The 21,576-nt window shown below is 38.4% G+C and overlaps 1 protein-coding gene across 1 annotated transcript in view; it reads left to right on the forward strand.

Annotated features, from left to right (window-relative positions):
* The first annotated feature begins 5,710 nt into the window (after positions 1-5,710).
* Positions 5,711-21,576, forward strand: part of greb1 (growth regulating estrogen receptor binding 1) — a 30,419-nt gene continuing 14,553 nt past the window's right edge. Inside the window, exons 1-10 of the mRNA XM_058399976.1 lie at positions 5,711-5,850; positions 12,372-12,531; positions 13,418-13,522; positions 13,851-14,027; positions 14,643-14,825; positions 16,523-16,648; positions 19,545-19,670; positions 20,374-20,496; positions 20,849-20,974; positions 21,334-21,519. Coding sequence (XP_058255959.1) covers positions 12,375-12,531; positions 13,418-13,522; positions 13,851-14,027; positions 14,643-14,825; positions 16,523-16,648; positions 19,545-19,670; positions 20,374-20,496; positions 20,849-20,974; positions 21,334-21,519 — 1,309 coding nt within the window. The 5' untranslated portion in view covers positions 5,711-5,850; positions 12,372-12,374. The remainder of the gene's footprint in view (positions 5,851-12,371; positions 12,532-13,417; positions 13,523-13,850; positions 14,028-14,642; positions 14,826-16,522; positions 16,649-19,544; positions 19,671-20,373; positions 20,497-20,848; positions 20,975-21,333; positions 21,520-21,576) is intronic.

The raw sequence follows: 21,576 nt of genomic DNA on the forward strand, positions 1-21,576 counted from the left end.
ACAGCATCATAACACAATAGGTTAAATGAGATTAATGAAATGAGCAATTACCACATGTGTAATAAGGTTATTTTGGGGCTAGAAATCTTTCCTACAGTACTACAGCAGGACGGTCTGACTTCAGTCATGCAGAATAACTAATGTGTGCTGGACACTCCTGTGTCCTATGGAATCAGTTTTAAGCAAATGCCAAGTGAGGATCTAAGCAGCTTCACTTGCTGCTCTACAGATTCAGAGGAAAAAAGTTCAAATTCAGCACAGTCAAACGGAATCGGAAAATGGAAACATTTCTTGGTGACTGGTCAAATATCAATAATAAAGGTTGAGCTATTGGGTTATTTGCTTGCTGTATAACAAATAACGAAAACCCAAAATTCTGTGTCTCAGAAAATTAGAATATTGTGAAAAAATTCAATATTGGAAAGTCATGGTGTCACACCCTAATCAGCTAATTACCTCAAAACATCTGCAAAGGTTTCCTGAGCATTTAAATGGTCTCTCAGTCTGGTTCAGTAGGCTACACAATCATGGGGAAGACTGCTGACTTGACAGTTGTCCAGAAGACAGTCATTGACACCCTCCACAAGGAGGCTAAGCCACAAAAGGTCATTGCTAAAGAAGCTGGTTGTTCACAGAGTGCTGTATTCAAGCATATTCATAGAAAGTTGAGTGGAAGGAAAAAGTGTTGTAGGAAAAGGTGCACCAGCAAAAGGGATAACTGCAGACTTGAGAGGATTGTCAGGCAAAATCCATTCAAGAATTTGGACTGAGGCTGGAGTCAGCGCATCAAGAGCCACTATGCACAGATGAATCCTAGACATGGCCTACAAATGTCGCATTCCTCGTGTCAAGCCACTCCTGAACCAGAGACAACATCAGAAGTCAGTGGTCCAAAGTCCTCTTTTCAGATGAAAGTAAGTTTTGCGTTTCATTTGGAAATCAAGGTCCCAGAGTCTAGAGAAAGAGTGAAGAGGCACAGAATCCATGTTGCCTGAAGTCCAGTGTGAAGTTTCCACAGTCAGTGATGATTTGGGCTGCCATGTCATCTGCTGGTGTTGGTCCACTGTGTTTTCTGAAGTCCACAGTCAACGCAGCCATCTACCAAGAAATCTTAGAGCACTTCATGCTTCCTTCTGCTGACAAGCTTTATGGAGATGCTGATTTCATTTTCCAGCAGGACTTGGCACCTGCCCACACTGCCAAAGGTACCAAAAGCTGGTTCATTGACCATGGTGTTACTGTGCTTGATTGGCCAGTAAACTTGCCTGACCTGAACCCCATAGAGAATCTATGGGGTATTGTCAAGAGGAAGATGAGAGACACCAGACCCAACAATGCAGATGACCTGAAGGCCGCTATCAAAGCAACTTGGGCTTCCATTACACCTGTGCCACAGGCTGATTGCCTCCATGCCACGCCACATTGATGCAGTAATTCATGCAAAAGGAGGCCCAACCAAGAATTGAGTGCATAGAAATGAACATACTTTTCAGAAGCCTTCCTTTTTTTCACCATAAAAAAATATCCTTTTTTTATTGATCTTATGTAATATTCTAATTTTCTGAGACGCAGAATTTTGGGTTTTCCTTATCTGTAAGCCATAATCATCACAATTTCAAGAAATAAAGGCTTGAAATATTTCACTCTATGTGTAATGAATGTATATAATATATGGGTTTCACTTTCTGAACTGAGTGACAAAAATATTGACCTTTTTCATGATATTGTAATTTTTTGAGATGTACCTGTAGAAGTAGAATAGGCAGTGTAAGTGTTAGAAGGTCAAGATTGTTTTGAATAAATAAAAATTAATTACCTACACACATGCATCTACAGAACTATAGAAGTTTTAAAAGATCATGTTGCAACATGTTGGAAGAGATGTTTTAGAGATGGGGATCCAGTATTTTCTACTGCCAAATTTGACTAGAAAGTTTTTTTTGGTGTATTTATTTACTGTTTACTCTTACTGCGTCACGTATACACCGACCACAGCCACTCAACCACACCACCAATCACCAGAGTGCTGAGGACCTACACCTGCACCCAATCACCAGAATACTATAAAGCACACTCATGCCACAGAGTCCGCAGCTGGTATTATAGTTGCTTGTTTTGTGAGTACTCTTCCTGCCCGTCCTCTTGTGGATTATCACTTGCCACTCCTGCCGCGTTCACCTCCTGTGGGACTTATTGACTGTGTTCCGACATTGTGCGCACCAGATAAAACTTCCAGTTACGCACGGCTTTCGCTTCAAAATAAAGAGCACATTTACTCACCTGCTTCTCTCTGGTCTCCGTTTCTGGTGATTTGTGACATAATGGTCTGTTCTTATGCCATTGAGTGAACATTGTTATCTGTTACTTACGCTTACGTTTGTTGTGTTTGTGTTTCTGATACTTTTGATATACTGTACTCAATCAGCACACCACTCAATAGGTGGTGTATTCCTATTTTTTGAGGGTTCATTTAGGCCTATTTATTCATTTATAATTTGTCTGGTAGTCTTTTTGGACAGTGGTGGCTCAAGTGGTTAAGGCTCTGGGTTGTTGCTCCGAAGGATCAGAGTTCAAGTTCCACTGTTGGGCAATTGAGTAAGATCCTTAACCTTCCCTGCTCCAGGGGCGCTGTGGGATATGCGAAGAAAAGAATTCCACTGTGCTGTAATGTATGTTTGGCGATAATAAAGGCTTCATGGCCTCAGTTCTTCTTCTTCTTCTACCTGTTCATCAACTAATAGGGTTAGTCTACAAGATTAGCAGTCTGGTAGATTACATGAATAGGGTGGTGGTTACAGCAGCAGCAAAGGTGGCCTCTGTCTATTTATCATGTCTGATAAATTCTTCAAATTTATAGGAGCGGACACCTCATCTTCATCTTCACAGTCATCTTCTTCATCAACACATGGTGCATGAAAGCCTGTGTATTTGCTGTAGGGAATAGACAACGCTTGTGTTAATCAACCCATCTAACACAATATATGCAAAGATTTATGATGATTTACAGCTTCAGTAGACCCTTTAAGTGCTTTTTGGTAAGCTAACCACCATGAGTCATCTTATTCTGTCATGTTTTTTGCTTACCAGGTTACAACAGGTAGACATGGCCAGATATTTTTAGGTGGACCCAGATCACCCTTAGTATCAGGGTTGTAGTACATTCGTAATGGCCAGACTGACTTACTACAGCTGAAATTTCTCCTGTAGTAAGTCACTCTAGCCTCTATGAATGTACTACAACCTTTGGAACATAAAAAACCCCTTTGGTGAATTACAGTAGTTTTTTTCTAAGAATAATTGTGTATTGTATATACAGTAAGACAGATATTGACATAATTTCACCTGTAGTAAGTCAGTCTTGTGACTACAAATGTACTACAACCTTTTAAACATGAAAAATCCCTTTGGTGAATTTCAGTACTGTAATTTTTTAATAAGAAAGATGTGTACTGTACATAAGGGTGATATTGGCAAAATTTTACCTGTAGTAAATCAGTTTTGTCCCTATGAATGTACTACAACCTTTGGAACATGGAAAACCCTTTTTGTGAGTAACAGTAATTTTTTTCTAAGAATAATTGTGTACTGTACAGGAAGGGTGATACTGGCAATATTTTACCTGTAGTAAATCAGTTTTGTCCCTATGAATTTACTACAACGTATGGATACAAGTAAGGGTGATATTGGCAATATTTTACCTGTAGTAAAGCAGTTTTGTCCCTATGAATGTACTACAATGTATGGAACTTGAAAAAATCCTTTTGGTGAATTACAGTAATGTTTTAAAGAAAATATTTGTATGCTGTACTTAGAGTAAGGGAGATATTGTCAAACTTTCAGCTGTTGTAAGTCAGTCTAGCCATTAGGAAGGTACTACAGCCTTTTGAACATAAGAAAACCCTTTTGGTGAATTAGAGTAATTTTTTTCTAAGCATAATTGTGTACTGTATATACAGTAAAAGAGATATTGACAAAATGTCACCTGCAGTAATGTACTACAACTTTTGGAACATGAAAAATCTCTTTTGGTGAATTACAGTAACTTTTATTATTGACAATATTTGTGTACTTTAAGTACAGTAAGAGTGATATTGCCAATATCTGACCTGTAGTAAATCATTCTTGTATATAGGAATGCACTACATCATTTGTAGTATGGTATTGGTAAATTAGAATATTTTTTTTAATAAAATATTTCTGTACTGTACATACAGTAAAGGAGGTATTGGCAAACTCTCACCCGTAGTAAGTTAGTACTGTAACTAGGAATATATTAGAACCTTTGGAACATTAATAAAAACACTTCTGGCGAATTACTGTATTTTTTCAGGAAAATATTTCTGTACAGTACATACAGTAAGGGAGATATCGGCAAATTCTTACCTGTAGTAAGTCAGGACACTAGGAATGCACTACAGCCATTATGAACAACCGTTTGGGTACTTACAGTAGTTTATGAACATAATTGTGTACTGTACATTGTCAAATCACATTGACAAATGTCACCTGTAGTAAATCACTATGAGTAATACAAGCTTTACAGTTTGACAATGTGTTATTTTATATGGTAAATTTCACTTTAATTAAAATACAGTGGTCGTTTTAAACCCAGTCGGTGGAATTTTTAGACGGTCCCTTACGCATCAAGCGCTGCAGTAGTCCGTCAAAGCTTTCTCCGGATTTGCTGCTACAATACGCTTAGGCAGTTTTGAAAAATTATTTTCATGTCGATATAAAGTCGTTGCATATTGTTAAAACTGATACCGCGCTGTCAATAAATTATCAGTTAAATGATACAAAACCGATGTTTTCAACCTTCAACATGCTGACTTGCACATATGAGCAAAAATTATGATCAAAGAAATAGACAAATAAGACACACCTCTTAATTTATGCCTTTTAATTTCATTTCATTGTCTGTACCGCTTATCCGATCTATACCCGGGTCACGGGGAGCCTGTGCCAAGAGTCATCAGGCATCAGTTATGCCTTTTAATATTTTATATAATTTTTTATAGAATAATTGTGATTTATTTTTCAGTAACTTCCAATGTCATTTCACATAGTGATTCCAAACTTACAAGAAACAATTAAAACGTGTGTTAATTTATTGACGGTCCCTAAATGAAACGCTGCTGGATATCCAGCCTAAAATTAACCAAATATTTATATTCTTTCTAAACCTAATTTTGTGTGCGTGCGAGAATCACCGAAAGATGCATAAACTTTATCTTTAATCAGCAGTTGGATAGGGTGCTTGCATTATTGATTTTTTAGTGTTTTTGTGTTATATTTGCGTTATTTTTAATTAGCTTCAAATATCTAGGGTTCACATCCCCCAGCACTACTACACTGCATTCTTAGACTGTATTAATTTAATTTCATTTATTCAATTAGTTAAATTACTATGGTATACTTTTTCTTAACTCTTTTTGCTGCTGTATTAAGTGAATTTCACTCTGGGATAATAGTGAAATAATCTATCTATCTATCTATCTATCTATCTATCTATCTATCTATCTATCTATCCATCCATCCATCCTAGTACAAGTATTACAATAGCCTTGGTTTAAAATGAAATAGTTTTTCCATCTACTTTTCAGATGGCTCATTTGACCGAGCTAATATTCTCTGTGTTTGTCAGATGTTAATTCAAGGGAGATACCATGTCTGTGATGTGGGAGGGGGTTGCTCTAAGCGACAGCCTGAGCCTGGACGCTGATTAATGTTAAACATCCTGCCGCGCTCACGGCACACGGTTAAACCGCTCGTCGGACAGAGCTATGTGAACTACCGGCTATTCTCTTCCAAGCACAGGGGTATATCGGCCGTTTGTTAAGCTCGTTTAAGGTGAGTCTGCATTTGTTTGGTTTGAAACAACTACTGGCCGATTTATTTTTATTTTTTCAGTACACTGATGCTGAAAACTTAACATGCACTTTGTCCTAAAACACATTTCGTGCCGCATTTTGTTTATTTAACACTGGTTGAAACTGGCTTCATCTAAGCCTTAAACAATCAGCAAACGGACACAACCTTTTTATTCTGAAGAAACTGTCTATGCGCACTGTAATATCACTTCACGTGTATTCAGTCCAAAATAGTACTCATAGTAGCCTGTAGATGTGTTATAGGAGGCTGGCAATGTTTTAAAATGTGTTGCATTTATCCTAGTTTGATTAATGATTAATCAGTATAAGTCATTATAGTGTATAGTGGTTCATCTTTGTGTAAATCATCCAGGCTTTCCTTGAAAGAGGACACAAACATAGACAAGCTTATCTTTTTAGCTGCTTCCATGGACAAAGCAGTAGTTCCTCACCATAATTAGAACTGCATGCAATTGTGGATTCAACAGTAGTCATTAGGACTATAGGACATACAGCAGGACATACAGCAGATGAATTTGGGAATTAAATGAGATATAAATTGTGTTGCAAAGCACATTAAAGTTATGTTTGTATCAAGGTTTTTGAAACAACTTTTATTGGCCGAATAGAACTACTAAACTGCTTAAATCTCACATTAGCCACTTTAATGATCAATGTCTGTGGGAAAATGTGGACAGGATTTTAAGCTATTACTTCTATTACTGTTGGTTTATGCTATATGATTACTTTTATTTCTATTGTTGTTACTGTTTAAATATCATATTATATTGTATAATATAGTAGTATGCTACTGATGTGCATTATATTTAGAAAGTACAACCTTACTCATACCCAAAGCTAAAAAAGAGTTATACCCAAATGCCCAAAGTATTATGAAAGGTTTTGACCCCTAGCACCTCCGTCATTTGCTGGTGATGTTTACATTAAAAATTAGACATTTCTTAAAACTTGAAGAAAGAAGAGGGGTTATTATAGTGTGCCAATTTGTTTACGAATTATAATAAAAACACAAATGTGGAACACTCTGGTACAGGTCACATTTTCTTAGCCAACTGATGAAATATTGTTGAAGATGCTTAGCTGATGTTATGATGCTGTGTTGTCTTGGACAGTTGGCCAGGCCTTTTAAAACTGTGAGAGTTTGTTGTCATTTCAGGACATCCTTTGAAGCACATACCCATTTGCTGACAGCACACATAATTCTCCTAAAACTGCACCACTGATCCCAGTGTGGGTGTGGGGTGCAGTGGGGTGTCTGAATGCAACCCAGTCCTGAAATGTGATCTTTCTGCTAGGGTGCAGAGGCCAAAGGTTAAAGGTGATGAGAAGAATGAGTTAGGGCTATCTTCCTGGCCCTATAAGCCTCTTTATGTGCATTAAGTGGCTGGCTGGTCCATGCCAGAGCACATCAAAGTTATACCCAAACATTGTTATCTGGACCTGACCTTTAACCTGTTGCTATGAGCCATGAATAGTAGGAATGGGTAATACCACTGGTTTTCCTTTTGATCCAGTAATACTGTGATTTGTATTGTGATATTGATATTTTGAAAAGTCTTCTTTTGCATATAAATTGCAAAAGTAATCATCATAATCATCTTTAAGTCCTGCATACAGAATATCTATATATTGATCTATCTATCTATCTATCTATCTATCTATCTATCTATCTATCTATCTATCTATCTATCTATCTATCTATCTATCTATCTATCTATCTAACCATCTATCTATCTATCCATCTATCTATCTATCTATCTATCTATCTATCCATCTATCTATCTATCTATCTATCTATCTATCTATCTATCTATCTATGGGGTGTGTGTGTTTGTGTGTGTATTGATTGGAGCAGTCCACAGCTATTCTCCTATCCACAGCTTTTCCACTAAAGCTTTTCTGGCCACTCTTTGGCTCTGTGTCCTTTTAGTTGTTAGTCTGGAGCAGAGAATTCAGAGCAGAGAGTCGTAGGCACACCACCCCCTGCAAACACATTTCTTCTGGAGGCAAAATTTCTTTAGAATTGACCTCCCCCTTTCTGCTTCTTTTGTAACTGGCCAGAGAAAGTAACAGTACCTGCATGGGAACTAGCTCAAAGGATAGGCAATTTGTTAATGATATCCATAAGATTTAATGTAAAATAAAAACATCCAGGGAGAAGCATTTTTAGAGTTTGGTTGAGTTATTACTATAGTAAAATTCTCGCAAGCATGTGAAATATAAAATTTTAAACCTGCTGCATTAACATTTGTATGTAGATTGAAAATATGTCACATTGTTAATGGATGACTGTGGCTTATATGGAAAATTTATTTACTATTTCATGCAATGGTAAAAAGAATGCAGGAGAGACACAGAGGAGGATAACAAAGGATCACAGTCTTTAAGACAGGAGGTCATAAATACAGGAACAATGGTGGGGTGTTGTGGCCTGGGAGGAGCAACGGAGAGATGAAAGGGGTATGACACCTCCATGCAAGGAAGCCATGTGATGGGGGTCAGGGCTGGGGGACATCCTCAAACCTATCAATACTTCCTCTTTTATCTATCCACATATCAGCAGAGAACCACTCAAATGCAGCTATATTTGCATCTGTTTATTTTGCAGACAATGCCTGTTAAGAAGGCTTGAAAAGTCTGGACAATGGTCTACAACCAGCTTGTAGCCAGTTGAGGTCCTGTACATGCCAGGAACATTTGTATATAAAAGAACAGCATTGTATATAAAAGCTTGCCTGGGGGAAAAATTAAGAAATGATTGCTGCAAGGAAGATTTTCAATGTATATACTTTATTTTCTTCTAGCTAGAAAAGTTGTTATTACTTTATATTGGGCCAGTCAGAAAAGAATTAGAGACACAATTTATTGATTTAAACTGTTACTCTGTCACTGGATGTGAAATGAAATAATTAGTACTACACCCTAAACCCTAGAACCCTAGAATGTTTGTCTCTTTTAGGATTCATAAAGGTTATTTTGTAGAATTTTACAACAGCAGGTTTTATTTAGGACACACAGGTTTCATTCATGATACAGTAGATAATTTTTTAGATAATATTGACTTAAAGCTAAAAACCTTGATATAATCTATCATATAGGTCTGTTTGGTTGCTGGGGGATTCATTTTGAGTGTGTTCCTGAGTTTCAGAAAAGTTTCTTTGGTTCCAGAAAAGTTTCCAGCATAATTGTGTCCATACATGAAAATACAACTGTTATGTGTTTCAATTTTATGTAGTACTTCTCAAATGCTGCAGAACAAGCTCATGATATAATTCTTTACTCAGGAATAAATGAGTAATGCATAATTTAATCCATGTAGATTCTGGTTCATTGTTTTATTAATAAGATCATTGTAAATATGATCACGTAATGACCATGTTATACCCCATCTGTAAGCAGTCCTATTCATTGCAGCCACCTCTGACGTTAAATGTTGTGTACCATAGGAAAGATCATGGTGTGCTCCTCTCTCTCTCTCTCTCTCTCTCTCTCTCGCTCTCTCTCTGTGTGTTTATGTGCATGTGTCTCATTCAGGTCAGAATGACCTGACATTTAGTTAGGATTACTTCATGAGGCTGCAAATTGGATACCATGACCAAATTCACTGCCTCTGTTGACCTCTCAGGAGGAAGTTGAGCTTCTACAAGCAAAGTTATGAAAAATATGCTTTTCAAATGATCTGCCTAATAGCTGATGATTTAAACCAACTCTTGGCCTGTGAGTACTCATCAAAGATTCATCAAATTTACGAGGCAGTGAAACAGACAGGCTGACTCATCTTGTGCTGACTGATGATGCTTATTTGAGCTTATTTGATTATTTGATACTTCCTCAGAAGTAGACTCCTCAGAACCCTGTAACCCTGTATCCTCAAATAAACCTTTAAGTTGTGATATTGCTTTACCATCTTCCACAAGGTTTTTCTGATTTATATCCAGAAGTCATATAGGCCATGCTTTACAAATACTACCAGAATACTAAACACTTTCATTACATACAATTCCTCATGGGCCCTTGATTGCTGTTGTAGAAAGGACATCATTTATTTACAGTTACATTATTTACTGTTCAGTGTGTTCCCTTCTGAGCCTGGTTCCTCTCAAGGTTTCTTCCTCATATCAACACAGGGAGTTTTCCCTTGCCACCTTCACCACAGGCTTGCTCGTTATGGATAAAATAGTTTAATAATTCAATTTAATCATTTTTTTCCCTTTCTCTGTTTCTCTTCTTTTGTAAAGCTGCTTTGAGATAATGTCCATTGTAAAAGGCGCTATACAAATGAATTGAATTGAATTGAATTGAATTGAATTGAATTGAATTGAATTGAATTGAAAAGTCAAAGGAGGAAATGTAAATGATTTTTTTGTGATGGAAGTTTAGATATTAAAGTGAGTAGGGTGAAACTGAAACAGTATATATAGCATGTACTTAAGGCAGTGAGATGGGTGTGACATTATATGTGTACATATATTAAATTTGTAATTATATATACAATATATGTTTACAGTGCCGCTGTACTGTACATATATACTGCATGTTTGGTATATATACTGTACTGTACATATATACTGCATGTTTGGTATATATACTGTACTGTACATATATACTGCATGGTACTATGTACTGTTCATATATACTAAATACTACCACTTCCATGCTGCATGGTTGGATGACGTTCTTATGTGGGAATGAAGTGTTTGATTTTAACTCGTTTCATTTAAACCAAAAAGTTTTATTTTTGGATTCATCTGTCCACACATTCTTCCATTAGGCTTCTGCAATATCCACATGCCTGACGGTGAACTCATGAAAAAATCAATTCACAACTTATTGTGTGGGCTTTTGATAAAGTACACACTAATCAGTATTTGTGTGTAGTATGAATACAATCCGGACATAATACACCCCCCATGTTGTATTCATAATCATAATAACCACAAAGAACTTTTTTCAAAAATAACACCTATTTCAAATAACACAACTATTAACAAGTTAACAATTTACTCAGATGTTGTTAAACAAGTACTGTTTAAATACAAAGAACAACTGTTAATAACTATAACAAGAGCTGATGTGCTGCCTTTGGCTATTTTTGATTCTCTTCCCTGCCAGACCCACTGCCTTGTACGATAGCAGTGGTGGGCCGTCAGGGCCAGCAAGGCCTTCTGTGCTGGCCTAAACAGCAGTGATTTGAATCACTGACTTGCATTTTAATATATTTAATTTTTTTCCATGAATGTGTATTAAATTATTCCTAATAGTCTATTCTCTACATTTCATAGCTTTTCTCTTGGTTGCACTGCTTCTAGTAGTGTATATTTATGATAAGAGTATTTATCTAATCATATTTCAGCCAGTGGCTGACATCATGTGTTGCCGGGGTGAAAGAAATCTGCCATAATGATGGTGTAGAGGTGGATTAATTCAGGAAGGACACTGGTGAAGGCCTAGGTGTGAAATGCCCACCACTGTAGGATAGTGCAGTGTGCATTGGTTCCATATTCCAGAATCTCATTGGAAGCAGTAGGTCAATCGGGTGTTACTAATCTGCCATTTTATGAACACAAAATTTGGACATAATCTTCCTTTGGAGTACTGCTTTTCACCTACTGTATAGTAGGGTAATGTCTTTAAATTAACTCATGCTTCTAGATATACATTTTCCTTCAAGGACATTTAATGTTGATTAAAGTGACTCCGTATAAAAGATGTAAGAATGTACACCAAATGCACATAAAAGTACACTAAAAGTATATGGACACCTGACCATTCATCACATTCATCAATCATACTTGTTGAACTGCTCATTGCAGATTTTGTCTTGTTTTGCTGTTATAACCTCCACTTCACTAGAAAGACTTTCCATTAAATTCTGTTAGCTTACAAAGACATTCTAGACACATCAAACTGTGATATCTACAGTTTCAGAAAGGCCCACATTTGGATGTGATTTTGATTGTAAAACTTGTTTATTTTTTACTAAAGTATAATTATGATAAACTAATGAGGTTCATTATTGAACAACTAGCAGAAACAGGCTTTCACAATTTAATACATGGTTTCCAGGCATTTGAATTTTTTCATACAATTATTGCTCCTTTCAGACTACTGTAGATTGCATTGCAGATAAAAAATGATTAATTTTGCATTTATATATTTTGTTCTATAGACATTATGTGGTTATTAAATTTGCAAGCTTCGTTCATGCAGATTTGTGACCTTAGTGTTCTTATGCCCAGGAAAATCTCTAAGTAGCATTCAAATTCGAGTTAATTGCCATTTTGCTGTTGAATGAATAAATATCATAAAACATAAATGCTCTTTAATCCACTCTTTTTCATATGATGCTGCTTTGTAAAAAAAATCCCATCTGCTTTAAGCTGAGCTCTTACACTGTCAGATATTTCTTTATTATCTCTTCTTGCTTTTCTTGTACTGTTTTTATCTTACTTTATTTTCATTTCCACATTTTGTCCAAAGGAGATGGGAAACTCATATGCTGGACAGCTGCATACCACACGTTTTGAAGAGGTACTACACTATTCCATCGAGGCATCTCTGCGTTCTAACAATGTAGTGCCGAGACCAGTGTTCTCACAGCTGTATCTAGAACCTGAGCGAAGGCCCCTCTCTCGAGAAGGTAAGGGTCTCTTCTTGTTTTTTGTGTCATTTCCTGTGTCAAAAGAGTCTGAATTGTCTGAATTATGATTTGTGTTTTTATTTATTGTAACATGGTGATATTTTTTCCGAAAGGATAACTCCCGAAACCCCAAATAAAAGATATTTACACAATTTTATTAACACTGACATAAACCATTTTCCACAAACTGTTCTTTTTAAAATATTTTTTAGACAGAACCAATTAAATCTGCAAACAAAAATAATAATTGCTTGAAGAAGATTAAAAAAACAACAGGCTGTCTACTCTAAGTGAGACCAATTATGAATGATTGAGCTGAGGTTGAGTAAGAATTTAGAGAGCTATGCTGTTATTTTTTTTTTTTTTTTTACTTCTGACGTAGGATATGCCCATGTCTGAAATTTGAATACAGGTTTGAATGCAGGTAGAGGTTCGGTACAGGTTTGAATCACAGCAAGTCTCAGGGGGCTGGTGGGGTGTGGCAGGCTCAGGCTCACCCACAACAAACGTGGTGCTGAAATGCCACTGTCTGTTCAGCACCAACACAGCAGTAGTGGGAGGAGTGATATAACGATGTTGAAAGGGAGCAGTGCATGCTCAATACGTGCACCGCTGGAATGTTATATAGACAGTTAATTATTTCTTAGTTTCAATTATATATATTTTGTTCATTATCAGTTGTGTATTATAAGCCTTAGTAGACCATATTACTGGAGAAGTACTTTGAAATACAGAGAAAAGCTGTGAGTGTGCCGTTTAAAGCAAGTCAGTAATTGGAAATGCCAGCAATAGCATATGGCAAGATCATCATCATGCAAGATCACGATGCTGAATTAGATAGTGTATACATTTACAGAATCTAAAAGTATATATGTTTTTTCACCAGGCCAAATGGAAAATGAGGAAGATGATGAGGATGGCTCGGAGACTAACAGTCCTCCCATTCCATATCAGATAAAGCCTGCTCCCGAAGGTTCCTGCACCACTGATGGTAAGAGCATAAGCACTGATCTGTATGATGTACACTAAGGCTAAACATTTAAATTTTGAAGAAAGGGATCAGAATAACACCCCAATCATCATCAGTATTGAATTTAAGATCTCAAAAGCAGTGTATAGAGTCCTTTGTTCTTTAAAATGATAAACCAAAATATTATTCACACTACAATACAAAAACAGGGCAGTATCAACTCAGTACTTCTTTGGATGTTAAAATTCACTAGTATTGAACAGTGTATTAATTTAATAATGTTTTACTATTTATTTGAATTGTTTTTGAAGATCCACTGTTCTGCAAACTGTTATTGGGTGTTTCTCAGGATTCTGTCAGGCAGGAAAAGATCTGCGACTGACTTCGATGTCCACTGAAAATCTGGAAGTGCCACTGGGGTTTCTGCTGGTCGGGGCAAAATCTCCCAGTATCCCTGGCCACATACTGGTGTGCGCTGTGGATCGCCGCTTTCTCCCAGATGAACGTGGACATAATGCACTTTTAGGTAGAAATTACAGTGGATTAAATTTAGCCATTAGTTTCTTTGTTTTGGCTACGCAGTTGTTAATCTCATTACAGGAAATGCGTTAATGATGTGAAAATCTACCATCATGCATAGACGTACAATCCAAAATTATTTTTTTAAATCTGTTTGAGTAAAATCAATACGTTTGCTAAACAGAGTCGTAATCAAGCAAGCTGATTTTCCATGACTCACTGATTTTCAATGATTCACTGCTCATGATCAATTAAATGTCGAATATATTTTGTAGCGTTATATATCACTGTATTTCTCAATATTAGAAAGTGCGGGGTTACAATATAAATGTAGAGAGATTGAATGAGAGAGATAGCATTTTTAACACAGGACAGGCAGACAGCTATGTCAGGGCACCATAGCCAAATCAGACCTGTGCTTATCACAAATTTTTAGTCATTCAATTATGATTCATGTACTCTCTACATTGCCTCAGTTCTCTTCATCACTGTGGAAACTGGGCTTCATTTACAGCAATGGCTTGAAACACAACTAAACTTTGGTCCCTGATGCACCTATGTGACATTAAATCAGATGGTAGAATTTGTTTATAATAATCTAACACTTGTGTCTGGCTTCCAGGCTTCTCAGGGAACTGCATGGGCTGTGGTGAGAAAGGATTTAGATATTTCACTGAGTTTTCTAATCACATCAACCTGAAGCTCACCACGCAGCCCAAGAAGCAGAAGCACTTAAAATACCATCTGCTCCGCAATGCGCAGGGGGTGCTGGTCAAGGGCCCACCCATCTGCTGGAAGGGAATAGGTAAGCCATACATGAGTATATAAAGTAGGATTTTTGTCAGTGATAGCAGGCTGAATAAGAACATGTTTAAGAAGAAACAAATACCTTAAACTGGTCCTCCTATTTGATACATATTATAGCTGTTGGAATTTCATGACTGAATTATCATAAGAAAAGACTAAATTTTATAACAACATTTAGCCCCAAGGGGGGGGTCCGAAAACCAGTGAGTATCTTGTGTGACCACCATTTGCCTCACACAGTGCAACACATCTCCTTCGCATAGAGTTGATCAGGTTGTTGATTGTGGCCTGTGGAATGTTGGTCCACTCCTCTTCAATGGCTGTGCGAAGTTGCTGGATATTGGCAGGAACTGGAACAGGCTGTCGTATACGACGATCCAGAGCATCCCAAACATGCTCAATAGGTGACATGTCCGGTGAGTATGCTGGCCATGCAAGAACTGGGATGTTTTCAGCTTCCAGGAAATGTGTACAGATCCTTGCAACATGGGGCCATGCATTATAATGCTGCAACTTGAGGTGATGGTTGTGGATGAATGGCACAACAATGGGCCTCAGGATCTTGTCACGGTATCTCTGTGCATTCAAAATGCCATCAATAAAATGCACCTGTGTTTGTTGTCCATAACATACGCCTGCCCATACCATAACCCCACCGCCACCATGGGCCACTCAATCCACAACGTTGACATCAAGCTCACCCACACGACGCCATACACGCTGTCTGCCACCTGTCCATGAAGAGAACACCTCTCCAAAGTGCCAGATGCCATCAAATGTGAGAATTTGCCCACTCAAGTCGGTTATGACGACGAACTGCAGTCAGGTCGAGACCCTGATGAGGACGATGAGCATGCAGATGAGCTCCCCTGAGCTCCCCATGGTTCCCCACAGTTTCTGACAGTTTGTGCAGAAATTCTTTGGTTATGCAAACCGATTGTTGCAGCAGCTGTCCGGGGTCTGGTCTCAGATGATCTCGGAGGTGAAGATGCTGGATGTGGAGGTCCTGGGCTGGTGTGGTTACACCTTACACGAGGCCGGTTGGATGTACTGCCAAATTCTCTGAAACGCCTTTGGAGACGGCTTATGGTAGAGAAATGAAATGAAATTCAATTCAATTCAATTCACGGGCAACAGCTCTAGTGGACATTCCTGCAGTCATCATGCCAATTGCACACTCCCTCAAAACTTGTGACATCTGTGGCATTGTGCTGTGTGATAAAACTGCACATTTTAGAGTGGCCTTCTGTTGTGGCTAGCCAGACACACCTGTGCAATAATCATGCTGTCTAATCAGCATCTGGATATGCCACACCTGTGAGGTGGATGAATTATCTCGGCAAAGGAGAAGTGCTCACTAACACAGATTTAGACAGAATTGTGAACATTATTTGAGAGAAATAGGCCTTTTGTGTACATAGAAAAAGTCTTAGATCTTTGAGTTCAGCTCATGAAAAATGGGGGCAAAAATAAGTGTTGCGTTTATAATTTTGTTCAGTGTATATACATATATATATATATATATATATATATATATATGTGTGTGTGTGTGTGTGTGTGTGTGTGTGTGTGTGTGTGTATATGTGGATTATATATGTATGTATGTATGTATGTATATATATATATATATATATATATATATATATTGTAAGTGATATTTGTGTTTGTAGTAATAGGTTTCATATCTGTGTGCAGATATCCTGGTAAGACCGAGCTCCACAAATGTGTCTGGTGGTCTAGAGGAGCAGCGATCCAGTTCTGTATCGAGCAACCCAATGCCTAATTCAGGACATGTGGGTCTAAGCACAGCCAACTACACAGGTACAATGATGGATTAAGCCAGTAAAGTAATGGTGGCACTGTATATATATATATATATATATATATATATATATATATATATATATACAGTATCTCATAAAAGTGAGTACACTCCTCACATTTTTGTAAATATTTTATTATATCCTTTCATGTGACAACACTGAAGAAATGACACTCTGCTACAATGTAAAATAGTGAGTGTACAGCCTGTATAACAGTGTAAATTTGCTGTCCCCTCAAAATAACTCAAAACACAGCCATTAATGTCTAAACCGTTGGCAAGAAAAGTGAGTACACCCCTAAGTGGAAATGTTCAAATTGCCCAAAGTGTCAATATTTTTTGTGGCCACCATTATTTTCCAGCACTGCCTTAACCCTCTTGGGCATGGAATTCACCAGAGCTTCACAGATTGCCACTGGAGTCCTCTTCCAATCCTCCATGATGACATCACAGAGCTGGTGGATGTTAGAGACCTTGCGCACCCCCACCTTAGGGTTTAGGTCTGGAGACATGCTTGGCCAGTCCATCACCTGTACCCTCAGCTTCTTTAGCAAGGCAGTGGTCGTCTTGGAGGTTTGTTTGGGGTCGTTATCATGTTGGAATACTGCCCTGCGGCCCAGTCTCCGAAGGGAGGGGATCATGCTCTGCTTCAGTATGTCACAGTACATGTTGGCATTCATGGTTCCCTCAATGAACTGTAGCTCCCCAGTGCCGGCAGCACTCATGCAGGCCCAGAGCATGACACTCCTACCACCATGCTTGACTGTAGGCAAGGCACACTTGTCTTTGTACTCCTCACCTGGTTGCTGCCACACACTCTTGACACCATCTGAACCAAATAAGTTTATCTTGGTCTCATCGGACCACAGGACATGGTTCTGGCCATGTCTTTAGTCTGCTTATCTTCAGCAAACTGTATGCGGGCTTTCTTCTGCATCATCTTTAGTAGAGGCTTCCTTCTGGGATGACAGCCATGCAGACCAATTTGATGCAGTGTATGGTCTGAGCACTGACAGACTGACCCCCCACCCCTTCAACCTCTGCAGCAATGCTGGCAGCACTCATACGTCTATTTCCTAAAGACAACCTCCAGATATGACGCTGAGCACGTGCACTCAACTTCTTTGGTGGACCATGGCGAGGCCTGTTCTGAGTGGAACCTGTCCTGTAAAACTGCTGTATGGTCTTGCCCACTGTGCTGCAGCTCAGTTTCATGGTCTTGGCAATTTTCTTATAGCCTAGGCCATCTTTATGTAGAGCAACAATTTTTCAGATCCTCAGAGTTCTTTGCCATGAGGTGCCATGTTGAACCTCCAGTGACCAGTATGAGAGGGTGTGAGAGCGATAACACCAAATTTAACACACCTGCTCCCCATTCACACCTGAGACCTTGTAACACTAACAAGTCACATGACACCGGGGAGGGTAAATGGCTAATTGGGCCCAATTTGGACATTTCCACTTAGTTGGGAGCATGAAATTGTTCCTTTCACTGGAACTGAGGGGCCAAGCCCAACCCCTATAAAACAACACCTGAATTCAATGATTTGGAGGGGTCTCCCAAAACATTTGGCTATATATATATATATATAGCCAAATGTTTTGGGAGACCCCTCCAAATCATTGAATATATATATACACACACACACACACACACACACACACACACACACACAGAGATCAGGCATAACATTATGACCACCTGCCTAAAATTGTGTTGGTCCCCCTGACCCGTTGAGGCATGGACTCCAGTAGATCCCTGAAGGTGTACTGTGGTATCTGGCTGTCACCAAGATGTTAGCAGCAGATCCTTTAAGTCCTGTAAGTTGTGAGTTGGGGCCTCCATGGATCGGACTTGTTCGTCCAGCACATACCACAGATGCTCAATTGGATTGAAGTCTGGGGAATTTGGAGGCCAACACCTCAAACTCGTTGTTGTGCTCATCAAACCATTCCTGAACCCTTTTTGCTTTGTGGCATGGCGCATTATCCTGCTGAAAGGAGGCCATAGCCATCAGGGAATACCAGGTCTGCAACAATGCTTAGGTAGTTGGTACATGTCAAAGTAACATCCCCATGGATGGCAGGACCCAAGGTTTCCCAGCTGAACATTGCTTGAAGCATGGGCACCCTGACTGGTCTGTGGCTATGCAGCCCCATACGCAACAAACTGTGATGGACTGTGTATTCTGACACCTTTCTATCAGAACCAGCATTAACATCTTCAGCAATTTGAGCAACAGTAGCTCGTCTGTTGGATTGGATGACACGGGCCAGCTTTCGCCCCCCACGTGCAGCAGTGAGACTTGGCCACCCATGACCCTGTCGCCGGTTCACCAGTGTTCCTTCCTTGGATCACTTTTGATATGTACTGTCCACTGCAGACCAGGTACACCCCACAAAAGCTGTAGTTTTGGAGATACAGTTGTCAAGCCATCACAATTTGGCCCTTGTCAAACTCGCTCAAAACCTTATGCTTCCTTGACCATTTTCCTGCTATTAACACATCAACTTTAAGGACAAAGTGCTCAATTGCTGCCTAATATATCACACCCACTACCAGGTGCCATGATGAGAATAATCATGAGGATAATCAGTGTTATTCACGTCACCTGTAAGTGGTCATTATGTTATGCCTGATATATATATATATATATATATATATATATATATATATATATATATATATATATATATATATATATATATATATATGGTCAGTTATAACATTACCATGTGTATACTGACTATTTGTAAGATATACAGTGTGCAATCTACAACCTGTCTTTGTGTTACTGTCTCTATTGCTGCTGGATATCTGGAATTTCCTTTGGGATCAATAAAGTATCTATCTAAGGTTTCATTTTATGGGCAACATGGACTACTGTTCCACAGATCTGAACTCACAAGTCCATGCATTTGAAACGTCCTCCACAGTGACAAATGGCAGCCACATTCCAGTATCCCATCAGCCTCTGCCCCAGCCAGGCCAGCTAGCTAATGGCCCTGGAAGATCCACAGGTACTGTTCAGCACCTTCCAAAAAGTGTTTTATGTTTTATTACTTAGTGTTTTCACTCTTCACTGTAGAAAAAGTTTTTTAGTGCCTTTCAGGAGGGAGTGATGAGGGGGTGGGGGGGTGCCATTGTAATTCACTTCCCTTCACACCTCCATGAAAGAGATTCCCCAACTACACTAAAATACTTTAGGAAGAACTTCAGCTACATGGTCTAGTCCTTTTGCTCCTCTGCTTTTGTATTGACAGGGTTTGGGGTAATAAAATGTCTTCCCTCTCAATTTAACACCTCCATAAATACTGTTGTTTGTTCTTTTTACCCTCTATTTTGAGCTCTTCCCTGCTATAAAATGCAAGAGTTCTTTAGTGACACAGGGATTTGAGTGCAGTTTAAAACATAATATCTTCACGTTTGTGACCCTAAGGTTTAAGAAGACCCCCCCACACACACATACACATACAAATATGAATCCAGCACAATTAACATATAATTAAACAAGTGCTTCCTTTCAGATCCAAGCCCATCTTATCAGACCCAATGCCCATATTATTGTTTATGCCCATATTATTGTATATATGTATATATATATATATATATATATATATATATATATATATATATATATATATATATATATATATATATATATAAAAGGGCTTATTTCAGGCATTTTTTCTGTACGTGTCCTAATTTCCTCTTCACTTTAAGGATCCAAGGCAAACACAGGACCACCCAAAAAGAGACACAAGGGATGGTCCCCAGAATCCGTAGCACCCACTGAATCAAGTATTAGACCTGTGGCCTCCAACACAGTCAATGGCACAAAATCAGGTACAAAACTAATTCCATCTTCCTAACCACAGGCAAGTGGATGCACTCAGAAAATCTTCTGAGGACAGATGTAATTTTAGAGATGTTTGTGACTCATTAGCCTTAGAATAAAGTGTTCTCAGCTAACTCCTAATGAGGCCCCTGAATAGGAAAGCACATCATGCAAACACATAGAAGGCAAAAGATTTTAATGGTAAATGAAGTTTACTCATGGGTATTACAGTAAATGTGTAATTCATTTTTTCTAGTTAACTTCATTAGTTTTGAGTGTTCTGACATTTCTGTTAGATTGTTTATGTGTTGATGTAAATCCATTTTTGTCAATATTATACTATTAAACCTGATGATCTAGTGTGTGTGGCAGACATTGGGACTTCAGTGTCTCAAGGGTCTTCACCCTCCATGCCCCCAGTGGAGTCTGTTGCAGTGCCTAATAATCTGCTTCAAGCCTGTGGACTACAGCCAGTTATATTTAAAGGTCGGATTTTCTCCATAGCCTATATAAATACACAGAGAAACATAGTTAATGTTCCATTAATGCAAATATGTGGTTTAAGGTAGATATACACAGGTGAAAATACCATTCAGTCTAATTCAAGTTATTTAAGCATTATGAATAGATTTTTAAATTTTCAACTTTCAAATTTGACACTTTCTAAAAACCTGCTTTGTGACAAAGTCCATGTTAAAATTACAAAACAAATAACATTTTTATTGAATTAAATTATTCATTTATGATGGTAGCATCCAAACAAAATGCATTACATTAAAATCGACAAACTCATATGCATTAATAGCTATGAAGTTGGTGTGTGTTGTGTGTGCATGTGTATGTAGGGCATGGGGATCTGCCACATCTATGTGGGAACACAAGTGAGGTGTTGGTGAATGGTTGGCTGCAGGCATGCTACCGAAGCTCCCAGAATCTTCTACGTGTTTATGAGCAATATGGAGCTTCCTCCATCCAGCCGCTCTCCATTGAGATGCAGGTCCTGTTGACTGTCTACTATCTGGTACAGTTAGGTGAGAAACACTGACAAGTACACAGCTTATTATTTACACTTTATATCTGAAGTCTGT

Source organism: Hemibagrus wyckioides, linkage group LG09, assembly GCF_019097595.1.
Source record: "Hemibagrus wyckioides isolate EC202008001 linkage group LG09, SWU_Hwy_1.0, whole genome shotgun sequence".
Classification (NCBI taxonomy): Eukaryota; Metazoa; Chordata; class Actinopteri; order Siluriformes; family Bagridae; genus Hemibagrus; species Hemibagrus wyckioides.